The 12,703-nt window shown below is 34.7% G+C and overlaps 2 protein-coding genes across 3 annotated transcripts; both read left to right on the forward strand.

The window, feature by feature from the left end:
* The first annotated feature begins 5,731 nt into the window (after positions 1-5,731).
* LOC105788665 (omega-hydroxypalmitate O-feruloyl transferase) lies at positions 5,732-8,435 on the forward strand. 2 transcript variants are annotated; one of them, XM_012615645.2, is made up of 3 exons: positions 5,732-5,879; positions 5,985-6,449; positions 7,322-8,435. In XM_012615645.2, the coding sequence occupies exons 2-3, from the start codon at positions 6,009-6,011 to the stop codon at positions 8,180-8,182; spliced, it is 1,302 nt and encodes a 433-aa protein (XP_012471099.1). In that variant the 5' UTR covers positions 5,732-5,879; positions 5,985-6,008; the 3' UTR covers positions 8,183-8,435. The 2 variants fall into 2 exon arrangements, with proteins under 2 accessions (XP_012471099.1, XP_012471100.1); XM_012615646.2 differs by having other exon boundaries at positions 5,751-5,879; positions 5,996-6,449.
* An 855-nt stretch (positions 8,436-9,290) lies between these two features.
* On the forward strand, positions 9,291-12,146 carry LOC105788667 (glutamate-1-semialdehyde 2,1-aminomutase 2, chloroplastic). Its single transcript, XM_012615647.2, has 3 exons — positions 9,291-9,671; positions 10,211-10,384; positions 10,778-12,146. Exons 1-3 carry the CDS (start codon positions 9,492-9,494, stop codon positions 11,843-11,845), a joined length of 1,422 nt encoding a protein of 473 aa, XP_012471101.1. The 5' UTR covers positions 9,291-9,491; the 3' UTR covers positions 11,846-12,146.
* Positions 12,147-12,703: the final 557 nt, after the last annotated feature.

A 12,703-nucleotide genomic window follows, 5' to 3' on the forward strand; every position in this document is an offset into this window, starting at 1 on the left:
TGTGGAGACAAAGCCGATGAAAGTCTGAAATGGGCTGCTAAAGGAGTACTAACAGGCTTAGCATTCTGCATATTGAATCTGGAAAGAACTTTCTCAATGTACCCTTTCTGACTTAGATACAATTTACTTGCTTTCCTATCCCTGAAAATCTCCATACCAAGTATCTTCTTTGCTGGTCCCAAGTTTTTCATCTCAAATTCTTCACTTAGTTGGGCTTTGACCTTTCTTATCCCTCCTTTATCTTTCACTGCTATCAACATGTCATCAATATAAAGGAGTAGATACAGAAAAGAACCATCACTGTTTTTCTTAAAGCAAACACAACTGTCAAAACTACTTCTTTTAAAATCACGAGAAGTCATAAAGGAATCAAACCTCTTATACCACTGTCTTGGTGACTGTTTCAAACCATAAAGGGACTTTTTCAGCAAGCAAACATAGTCTTCTTTTTCTGAAACTATAAAACCCTCTGGTTGTTGCATGTAAATATCCTCCTCAAGTTCTCCATGCAAAAATACAGTTTTTACATCTAACTGCTCAAGCTCCAAATCATGCATGGCGACAATACCAAGCAAAGCTCGAATCGAACTATGCTTCACAACTGGAGAGAACACATCTGTGAAGTCCACTCTTGGAATTTGACTGTAACGCTTTGCAACAAGCCTTGCTTTATATCTAAGTTTTTCAACTCTTGGAGTCCCCTCTTTCTTTTTAAACACCTATTTACAACGAACAACCTTTTTACTTTTAGGAAGTTTCACAAGATCCCATGTTTGATTTTTGTGTAGTGGTTTCATCTCCTCTTGCATAGCAAACATCCACTTTTCTGAGTCTTCACAACTAACCGCCTCAAAATAATTAGATGGCTCTTGGTTTGCATCTATATCTTCAGCCACATTTAAAGCATAAGCAACTAGATCAGCCTCGGCATAATTTTTTGGAGGTTTAATTTCTCTTCTAGTTCTGTTTTTGGCGATAGAGTATTGTGGTGAAGAAGCAACTCTATTTTGAATTTTTGTACTGGCTTTAGTAGTCGACTCTGTTGTAGATTCTAGATCAATCTGATGCTCCACCTACTTTTGATTTTCTTTATTGGAAGAGTCTTTAAGAGATAAGTTAGGTAGCATAGCAGTTTCATAAAAAACAACATCTCTGCTAATCACAACTTTTCTATTTTCAGGATACCATAACTTATGCCCTTTTACACCAGCTTTATAACCAAGAAAAACACATTTAATAGATCTCGGTTCCAATTTTCCATTATCAACATGAGCATACGCAGGACAACCAAAGATATTTAAATCAGAATAGTCAGCAGGATTACCAGACCAAACCTCTTGTGGAGTCTTTTTCTCAATGGCAACGGATGGAGATCGGTTGATCAAAAAACATGCAGTAGAGGCTGTTTCTGCCCAAAATGACTTTGATAAGTTGGCATTTGACAACATACATCGAACCTTCTCCATGATTGTTCTGTTCATTCATTCTGCAACGCCGTTTTGCTGTGGAGTATGACAAACTGTCAAGTGTCTCATGATCCTTTCTGACTTGCACAGTTTATTAAATTCATCAGAACAGAACTCTAAGCCATTGTCTGTATGGGGATATTTTATTTGCTTTCCCGTCTGTTTTTCAATCATGGTTTTTCAAGACTTAAATGCGGAAAACACATCGCTTTTCTGCTTCAGGAAGAACGCCCACACTTTTCTGAAAAAATCATCAATAAAAGTTAACATATAATTAGCTCCACCTCTCGAAGGCACTCTGGATGGCCCCCATAGATCAAAATGAATATACTCTAACGTTCCCTTTATGTTATGGATTCCTCTGGTGAATCAAACTCTCTTTTGCTTCCTAAAAATGCAGTGCTCACAGAACTTCAGTTTGCAAATTCCTTGCCCATCAAGAAGTCTTCTTTTGCTTAATTCTGCCATGCCATTCTCACTCATATGCCCTAGGCGCATATGTCAAAGTTTAGTAATATCATCATCTGACAAGGAAGAGGATGACACAGCTACATCACCAGTAACAGTAGAACCCTGCAAAACATATAACTTGGCAGTCTTTCTCTGCCCTTTCATCACAATAAGGGAACCTTTGAAAATCTTCAAAACCCCACTTTCAGCTGTGTATTTGTACCCTTTTGAATCAAGAGTACTCAATGAAATTAAATTTCTCTTTAATTTTGGAACATGTCATACGTCACTGAGTGTTCTGATAACTCCATCAAACATTTTAACTCTAATTGTTCCAACACCTGCAATTCTACATGAAGCATTATTTCTCATCAACACAATACCTTCAGACATTGTTTCGTAAGTTGTAAACCAATCTCGATTGGGACTCATATAGAAGGTGCAACCCGAATCAAGGATCCACTCCTCGCTCGCTTTGGAATCGTTGACAGAAGCGACTAGAAGTTCACCATCGCTGTAATCTTCTACAATATCAGCTTTACCAGAATTTTCTAGTTGTTTTCCATTTTGATTCGCAACCTCCCTTTTGATCTTATTCTGTAGCTTATAGCACTCAGATTTAATGTGCCCTTTCTTCTTGCAAAAGTTACAAGTTTTACCTCTGTTTGAAGACTTCGATCTACCTTTAGATTTACTGCGAGGATTCCGTTCCTGTGTCATTCTACGATCATCATCAGCATTCCGATCTTGTCTTCCACGAACAATAAGACCCTCTCCCTGAGAGTCGGTTTAACCACAAGATGCTTCATCTTATCATACGAGGTTAAAGAATCATAAACCTCATCAACTGTGAGAGACTCGCGGCTATTTTAAATCGTATCTCTAAAGGTTGAATAAGACGGGGACAACGAACAAAGTAGAATCAGCCCTAGATCTTCCTTATCATACTAAACCTCCATGGCCTCCAAGTTCGAGAGAATTTCTTTGAACACTGCTAAGTGTTCGTGCACAGATGCACCTTCCTCCAAAAGATGAGCATAAAGACGCTGCTTCATATGTAGTTTGCTAGTTAGAGTTTTCGACATACATATCTGTTCCAACCTCTTCCATAATCCAGCGGCAGTCTTTTCCTTCATCACATCCTGCAAAATTTCGTTAGACAAATGCAGATGTAACTGTGTTAACGCCTTTCGATCCTTGCGCTTCTTCTCTTCTTCCGTCAAAGTCGAAGGCATCTTATCTACCCCTAGTAGGGCTTCCTCTAAGTCCATCTGTGCAATAACTGCTTGCATCTCTATATGCCACAATGCAAATCTGGTGTTGCGATCCAACTACGAAATTTTGTACTTCAAAGACGTCATTACCGTGATTGAGATGAACAACCCGGAAGCTCTGATACCAATTTGAGAAAAATATAATATCGGTAATGACAATAATATATTCAAAGAAAAATAGAAATAGAAAAATAAATAACACACAAATTTTACGTGAAAACCCTTTCGGGATAAAACCACGGGAAGAGGAGAAGAAAATTCACTATGTCGAAAACTTAATTACAAGAGAAGTAGACTATGCCTATTTATAGGCTTGTAAACCTTATTCTAATAGGAGTGAGACTCCTTATTCAAATAATATCAAATAGATGGAGTTTAATAAGGTTTAGAAACCTTATTCTAAAATAAAATAAAAGAAGTATAATTCTATAGGGATTTTACTTTTATTTTATTTTACCACAGTATTTTATTTAAATAAGGATTTGGGTCACTTAATTCTAACAGAAATTATTTAATATATAAATTAAAAAACACTAATTAATCTAAACCCCTAACCCCTAAACCATAAATCATAAACCCCTAACCCTTAACCCTTAACCCCTAACCCCTAACCACTAAACCTTAAACCCCAACCCTTAAACCATAAATCATAATCCCTAAACTCATAATCCATAAACCTTAAGATAGTAACTCCTAAATCTTAAACCCTAAACTATAATGATAATTAATTCAATATTTTAAAATTAATAATATCTCTTTTACTATTATATAAGAAATTATTTAATATATAAATTAAAAACAATTAGTAATGTACCCAAAAAACTTTAAAATTATTTTAAATAATAGTATTTTAATTTTTCCAGTTTTAACAAATATTTTTCTATGTTTTTTATTTCAAATTATTTCTACGTGTCATTATTTTTTTCTGAAGATTTTAAATATTCAATTAAAAATAAATTTAATTTTAAATAATATAAATAAACCAATTAAATAATAAATAGACAGATAAAATGTTTTTTGCGACACTTTTCCAAAAACGCCGCTAAAGCCCCAAAAGGTCTGAAAACGACACCGTTGGGCTTAGGTCTAACGCCGCTAATGCTCATTTTCAGCGGCGTGTTTCGAAAAGCGCCACAAATGCTCGATCTTTAGCGGCGTTTTTTGTCCAAACGCCGCTAAAAACCTGTTTTGCTGTAGTGTTTGGCAAAAATAAAGTTTAATAATTACAATATTTAAGTACAAATGGTATCGGAATATTAATTAGGTAAAAAATAAAGTTAAATAATTATAATATTAATACAAATTTAACATTTAACTTATTTTGTTTTCTCTATAAACTTTAATAATTAATATTATCCTTAATTCAAAAATACCCGACGTATCTAAACATGTATATTTTATAAAAATACCCTCCCTTATTAACAATTCTGATGTATCCCTTTAATCAAAACTAGCATGTACAAAAATATGCTTCTAATTATTTTTGTGCCCATCATATGCTTTTCGAAACTGTTTTCCTACCGGCAGGTGCAATTAATAGTGGAATAACCTGAGTTAAATTTAAAAAAGAAAATTCATAATTAATTTGAAATTTTGTTATTTGTGTTTTTTTGAATAATTTTATTATGTGTTTAAAAGTATTTGAACTTTACATTTGAATAATTATATTTATATTAATCGAGTTAAGATTTAATTCACATTTTCCGCTGAAAATATATTTAGGTTATTTGAAAAAATGAATTAAGCCAGTAAATTTAGGTCCCTTTAGCCAAAATTACATTCCTTTGACAAGTCACTTATCTATAAATACTACATTAAAAAACTCAATCAATAGCTTGGTAAGATTCTTATCAAGATTATGATCACTTCTCTACCAGAAGTTTTGATTGAAGTTTTTGAACTAACCACCCTTTAATATTCAAGCAATGTTAGGTTTATCCATTTAATATCATCCAATCTATCCAATGGATGAAATCAACCTTCCCAAAATCACTTTATCAATCCATTCCACCTTCCCAAAATGTCTTTCATTCATTTGTTTTTTTTTCTTTTTGCATGTATATATATATATATATTTTATATATATATAAATATAAGAAAGAAGGCTATGATTCAAGAAAACATGCATTATTGATGAATTTGGAAGGAGATTTTGACAAAGGGAGGGGTCCAGGTTTTCGTGTATTCTGGTTAATCAGCCATAATAAGCCTACTGCCATATTATAACACGCCATCTCATAATTTGTAGTAAAAGTAGGGATTCGAGCATGAAATTCAGGAAACTGACATGATTTAGTAAAATCTCCGATAAAAGTCAGATAAAGTAACCTACTCGTGCAAGCCAACTAAACCAACCAACCAACCAACCCCAGGGAGGTCTCTCAGGTAATGTATTGGTGTATGGACCAGTAGCCTAACTCAACTAAAATGTCCGTACTTCATCCTTTAGAACAATACCCTTGTCTTGTAATGAGGTTAAAGTTTTCTGTCTCTTTCCTTTAATGGCGTTCCTTCCATTGAAAGGACTCTCTGTCTCTTTACACTCACACTTGTCCCTCTCATATAGTGAAGTTTTGTCAATATTTTTAACTCAACTCTGTCCTATATAATAACTTCTTCTCCTGAGTACAATAACATGCAAAAAACAGTTGCATTGCTGCTAATACTTTCTCTTGATTCTTATTCTCAGGTTTGTTTTTTACAGTAATTTGATTCTATGTATGCCATGTATTCGACACATGTTTCAAGTCCATTCATATATAATGACTTTTGAGAAAATGAGCTTTGTTTTCAGTTGTGATTTAGGTTTGGTATTCAAATGGCGGATATTAGCAATGGTACCAAAGGTTTTGCAGTGAAACAAGGAGAACCAACTCGGGTCCTTCCTGCAGAAGAGACAAAGAAGGGTCTTTATTACCTGGGAAACCTTGACCAAAACATTGCAGTCATAATTCGAACCATTTACTTGTTTAAGTCAGAGTCTAAAGGGAATGAAGATGCTGCGGAACAAGTTAAAAATGGTTTGTCAAGGATTCTTGTTCATCATCATCCACTTGCTGGGCGACTAACCATCAGCTCCGAAGGGAAGCTCATAGTGGACTGCACCGGGGAGGGGGCTGTTTTTGTGGAGGCTGAAGCTAATTGTGGGATTGAAGAGATGGGGGACATAACAAAGCCTGACCCTAACATTCTTGGAAAGTTGGTTTATGAAATTTCTGGTGCTCAGAACTTGCTAGAGATACCTCTTTTGGTGATTCAGGTTTGGGGATTGCTTTACTCTTTAGTTTCTGGTCTATCTTGCATATGTCAAAGTGGAACTTTTGGCAAGTAAAACTTGTTAACCTTAGTGTTACTGCTGTGTGCTATGCTTAGTCTCTTTCGAAGGACCTTTACATATTTACCTTACTCTTCATTTTTCCTAAAATATCTGCCTCAGGAATTAAGGTACAATCTTTGAGTTTATGATCAAATTTATAAAAACTTTAACATACACGTTACTCCGTGTCCAATATCCATATTCAGCACATACTTGAACATAGGCAAAGGATAAATGGAAAATCTAGGGAATTGAATATACATATGTGATATATAATATATATCTTACACCTGAATTTGAAGGTGAAAATATCACGGAAGTTTCTATACTAAGTGTCGATTGATTTTGTCCTTTTTACTTAAAATGTGTAAATTAATTATTATACATTAAATAAAAAACAAACATATCCTTTTGTTAAAAATCTATCTATTTTACTATTAAAATCGATCTTTATACATTAGCATAAAATACACGTGACATGTCACAAGTCATTGTTTGATTATTTTGTTAGCTACGTCAATTTTAACAATACAAATGGATAAAAATTTCATAGAAAGGATCGATTTGCTTTTTAATCTAATCTATAAAGATTAATTTGCCTATTTTTGAATGAAGAGAGTAAATGTGATTTACCTCCTAGTATGCCTATTTTTGAATAAAAAGAATAAAATATGATTTACCTCCTAATATAAGGGTCTTTATGGTACTTTTACCGAATTCGAATACCATATGTAGGAGCATATGATGAAATAACCTTTATGTGCTTTCAGTTTTATCATTTTAAGAAAAGTAAGAGGTAAGAAACTTGATTCCAGGTGACTAAATTTAAGTGTGGAGGATTTTCTATTGGGATGAGCATGAACCACTGTATGCTTGATGGGATTGCTGCTATGGAATTTGTGAATGGATGGGGTGAAGTTACCAGAGGCTTGCCATTAAAGACCCCTCCATTTTTAGACAGAACCATACTGAAACCCCGAAACCCACCTATGATAGAGTTCGAGCACCATGAATTTGATGAGATTGAAGATATATCAAACACAAACAAGCTGTATGAAGAAGAAGAAATGGTTTACAAGACCTTCCTGTTTGATCCAGATAAGCTTGGACAACTCAAGGAACAAGCCCTTGAAGATGGGGTTTTATCCAAATGCACCACATTCGAAGTCCTTGCAGGGTTTGTGTGGAGAGCTCGATGCAAAGCATTAAACTTGGTTCCTCAGCAAAAAACTAAGCTCCTCTTTGCTGCTGATGGGAGAAAAAGATTCATACCACCATTACCTGAAGGTTTTGCAGGTAATGGGATTGTTTTAACATATTCAATCTCCACTGCCGGTGAGTTAGCTGAGAAGCCATTATCATTTGCTGTGGGATTGATCCAACAGGCGGTCAAATTGGCGACAGACAGTTTTATGCGATCAGCCATTGATTATTTTGAAGTGACAAGAGCTAGGCCATCTTTGGATGGAACTGTTCTTATTACAGCTTGGTCTAAACTATCTTTTTACACCATAGATTTTGGTTGGGGAGAACCCATTTCAACAGGGCCTGTTGCTTTGCCTGAAAAGCCAGTTCTGATTTTCCTTCCTCATCAGAAAGATAAGAAAAGCATTAATTTACTGTTGGGGTTGCCTGTTTCAGCAATGAATAGCTTTGAAGAACTGATGCAGGTTTAAGCAGAAGAAAGTTATTTTATGTCAGATACTCAGATTCATATGTTGCATGCATTCATTATCTGAGGATTTTCTGACAGTGGGTTTTTGGTAAATTGAAGAACAAAATTAACCTCAGATCAGATAGATTCTGAATTCTGAGTCATATAATTTGAATTATAAGTGGTTATGTGTTCCGTCTATATTCCTTTGTTTCAGTCATGTATTGGGTTACTGTATCCGAATAAGAAAGCCTGAAAGGACCATTGGTGATTCACCTGCTTCTTTATTTAAATTTGGGTTTGAAATATGATAATTAAAAAGAAGAATATTTTCATTTAAATTTATTTCACTCCTACTCAAGTAACCTATTTAATTATTTCAAAATACTAAGCATATACATTCCTCTATATCTACTATCTTCTCTAATTTTAAAAATTTAATTTAATTAATTATTTTTAAAATTATAAACAAAACGTTTTTCTTTTTTTCTTTTCTTTTTATAATTTTTAATCATTTTATTTTTTAAAAGTTAATATTTCTATTTTTGTACAACCAATTTTTTTAAAAAATTAGTTTTTAGATAGTGAATTTTTTTAATTTTAATATAATTAGTTTCTAGAGTAGGTTGAATATGGATGAGTGTATGATAATAATTTCATAACTTTAAAATTTGATGATGTGATGACATTTGATTGGTATATAAAACTTTAGTTTTTAAGATGATCTTATTATAAGTTATTCCTTAATTTTATATTAAACACAACACCAATAATTACTGTGATATTCTTAAAATACTTATTTAGATTCTTGGAATGTGATGTCTTTAAAATTTGATGATGTGATATTTAGTTGTTGGTATAAAATATATTTTTAATTAAATAAATTTAATTTGAATTGCTATGTAGAATATTTAAGTTAACATTTAAAACTCATTTAGATTGTTATATAGAACCGCCGTTAAGGAGGTAACGGAACTTAATTATAAAGTGACTATTCCGTAATAAAACGATAATATAAATGACTAATAACACTTCAACCAAGTAAAAGCGAATAAAAGTCACTTTTTTTTTTAGTTAAAAAAAAACCAACAAAAAGAATTATATTTGATACGACGAATTGACAATTGACCCACCAACTCTCTGAGTCATAGCCATATATAAGCCCAAAATTCCAAATCTGGTGCTGGAATTCGGCGAATCCTTCCTTCTTTCAATTTGTTTATTTATTTATTTTTACCATTTCATCGTCTTCTTCAGTCTGGTAAGAAGGATCAGGAAGAAATAAAGAGCCACGGGGAAGACAAAGGCTGTGAGTGAGAGAGAAAGAAAAGATGGCGGCTTCAATCAATGGAGTCGGAGGAGTTGGTTTTGGTGGCCTAACTTGTTCTACCAAAACACCACTTCCTTCTTCACGATCCTCTTCTTTCCGTGTTCAAATGTCTGTTCCTGTTGAAGATAAGAAGAGGAATTATACCCTTCAAAAGTCACAAGAGGCTTTCAATGCTGCTCTGGTGATTTTCAACTCTTTCCCTTCTTTGCCTACTTGTGGATTGTTTGAATCTTGCCAAGTTAAAGCTTATTTGTTGAATTTTGTTTAATTTCAATTCATTTTTTTTATTAGTCGATTTGTTTTTTTTTTGTCAAATGATGAAATGGAAAAAAAGAGAGTAAAAATTTAAGTCTTAGCTCATTGCTTATCGATAAAATGCATGGCAAATGTAAAGAAAGGCTCGGCTCATTGCTAACTGGAAGATTGATATCTGAACTGTATCATTGATATTAATTTTCAACCTATGCCTCACGGATTTGTACCTAGAGAGGTTCCTCTGTAGTGTTCTATCACTATGTTTTCTCCTATATTATACCCAGACATAGGTGTTGAGATGATTCTCCAATTATATATAACCATACCGGATACATACCAGTAACCGACAGGCACTTTCGAGTAAAGATAACATAGGTTTTCCCTTTTCCTTTTGTATCTTATTGTGAATCACTTATATGTTGAAGTCCTTGGAACTCTGACTCCTGCAAGCTCTTTTTGTGGTAGAATTTGATGCCTGGAGGTGTAAATTCTCCTGTTCGTGCTTTTAAATCTGTTGGTGGACAGCCTATTTTCATGGATTCGGTTAAGGGTTCGCACATGTGGGACATAGACGGTAATGAGTATATCGACTATGTTGGCTCTTGGGGACCAGCTATAATTGGTCATGCGGATGACGAGGTTAGAGAATTTCTTCCTTTACTCTAAGTTTGCCTTGCATTTTTGTGATTTAATGTGCCTACCATCTTACATGGTTCCTTCTCTTTCATTCTTGTTTTTCTATAGTTGATGTTTTATATGCATTTCTGATTTTGAACTTCATTTTTGTTATATGAGATGCAATACTATGTTAGTCAGACACTCAATATGAGTGTCGATATAGGTACGTGTCTGACACAGATATGTTCATTTATTTATATATTTTTAAGTTTTTCTATGTATTTGGAGAGTCATTTTCTTACACTCATCTCAACTAAGAGTTAATAGGTCAGTAGTAGAGAGAAAATAGTTCTAAATGCTAATATTGCCCTCTCTTGAACTAATAGTTCTGCATGGATTTGCATATATCTGCAGGTGCTTGAAGCTTTGGCTGAAACAATGAAGAAAGGAACCAGCTTTGGCAGTCCTTGTCTTCTTGAGAGTGATTTGGCAGAGATGGTAATCTCAGCTGTTCCAAGCATTGAAATGGTTCGATTTGTAAACTCTGGTACAGAAGCATGCATGGGTGCGCTCCGCCTTGCCCGCACCTTTACTGGCCAAGAAAAGATAATCAAATTTGAAGGTTGTTACCATGGCCATGCTGATCCATTTCTTGTCAAGGCAGGTAGCGGAGTTGCTACCCTAGGGCTGCCTGACTCTCCTGGTGTTCCGAAAGCAACCACTTCTGGAACTCTAACTGCCCCTTACAATGACATAGCAGCTGTTGAAAGTCTCTTTAACAGTAATGAAGGTGAAATAGCAGCAATTATTCTTGAACCTGCTGTTGGCAACTCTGGCTTCATTACCCCTAAACCAGACTTCCTTGAAGCCATACGTCGCCTAACCAAGGAAAACGGTGCACTCCTCATATTTGACGAAGTGATGACCGGATTTCGCTTGTCTTATGGTGGGGCACAGGAGTATTTTGGCATAACTCCTGATTTAACAACATTAGGGAAGGTAATTGGTGGTGGGCTGCCTGTTGGTGCATATGGAGGGAGGAGGGAGATTATGGAGATGGTGGCACCAGCAGGGCCAATGTATCAGGCTGGGACCTTGAGTGGGAACCCATTGGCAATGACAGCTGGGATACAGACCCTTAAGCGGTTGAAAGCACCGGGAACATATGAATACTTAGATAGGATCACTAGAGAACTTGTTCAAGGCATTCTAAATGCTGGAAAGAAGACAGGGCATGCAATTTGCGGAGGGCATATTAGAGGGATGTTTGGGTTTTTCTTCACAGAAGGGCCTGTTCACAACTTTGATGATGCAAAGAAGAGTGATGCAGCAAAATTTGTCAGGTTTTACCAAGGAATGCTGCGCAAAGGTGTTTACTTTGCTCCTTCACAATTTGAAGCTGGATTTACAAGCTTGGCACATTCTCCTGAAGACATCCAGAAGACAGTTGCAGCTGCTGAGAACGTTCTTAGCAAGATTTAAGGTATCTATTACAGTGTCTTTGATTACATTTTCACAGTTTGAAGCTGGATTTACAATCTTGGCAAGTCGTATGAGTACTTCCGAGAAATACTAGTCTTGCAATCATGTTCTTAGTACTGCCCTTTTGTTCTTCCTTTTGTCTTTGCATGATTGAGCTTTTTGCACGGGAGTTAATGGTTCATTAGATAAAAGATCTGTAGTCATCTCTTGTTGCTCGGAATCTGTATTTTTCCTGATCAACCCATTTGTATGTTGGTAATGTATAAGACCATTTTAGGCATTTAAAGCTTGTTTACAACCACCTCAATTGTCATCTCCTTTGACCAAAATCTTGCTTATCTAATTAGAATAAGGAAAAGAATTCTGATGTAGCAGAGTTGGTTCATGTAACATCTAACAAATTTGAATCCTGAGGGTCTAATCCTAAGCAACTTACCTCAATTTCTGTTCCATCATTGTCAAGTTGAGTGAGCTGTTTTATAATGTTCTAATGCTTGAATAGCTCGGAGTTTTATGTTTTATATTCATATTTTTCTTTTCGATTAATATTGAAAACCAATTTAAAATTCAAGCTTGAACACAGATTTTCCCTAGTAAATGAGTTTAACTCAATTGAACGGGTTTGAATAGTGAAGGCAAATCGAGCTCAAGACAAATTTCATCCCTGCAATTGAGCTTAATAAGAACAAAAGATATAATGTAAAGTTAATTAAAAGCTTTTAGGTTAAATTTTGCTCCGAAGTCTGTACTCTGGTATTTTTCTATTTTTTAAAATTTAAAATTTCAATAATTACTGAACAGTTAAATTGATTAAATTATGCTATTGTCAAAATCCAATGCAACAAATATATCATGTGT

Source organism: Gossypium raimondii, chromosome 2, assembly GCF_025698545.1.
Source record: "Gossypium raimondii isolate GPD5lz chromosome 2, ASM2569854v1, whole genome shotgun sequence".
NCBI classification, from domain to species: domain Eukaryota; kingdom Viridiplantae; phylum Streptophyta; class Magnoliopsida; order Malvales; family Malvaceae; genus Gossypium; species Gossypium raimondii.

Excerpts from the sequence above, each read along its gene's own strand:
- LOC105788665 (XM_012615645.2), top strand. The coding sequence starts at position 6,009 with ATGGCGGATATTAGCAATGGTACCAAAGGTTTTGCAGTGAAACAAGGA. Across the intron at positions 6,450-7,321 it reads TACCTCTTTTGGTGATTCAG|GTGACTAAATTTAAGTGTGG; the intron begins GTTTGGGGATTG and ends ACTTGATTCCAG.
- LOC105788667 (XM_012615647.2), top strand. The coding sequence starts at position 9,492 with ATGGCGGCTTCAATCAATGGAGTCGGAGGAGTTGGTTTTGGTGGCCTA. Across the intron at positions 9,672-10,210 it reads AGGCTTTCAATGCTGCTCTG|AATTTGATGCCTGGAGGTGT; the intron begins GTGATTTTCAAC and ends TTTTTGTGGTAG. Across the intron at positions 10,385-10,777 it reads TTGGTCATGCGGATGACGAG|GTGCTTGAAGCTTTGGCTGA; the intron begins GTTAGAGAATTT and ends ATATATCTGCAG.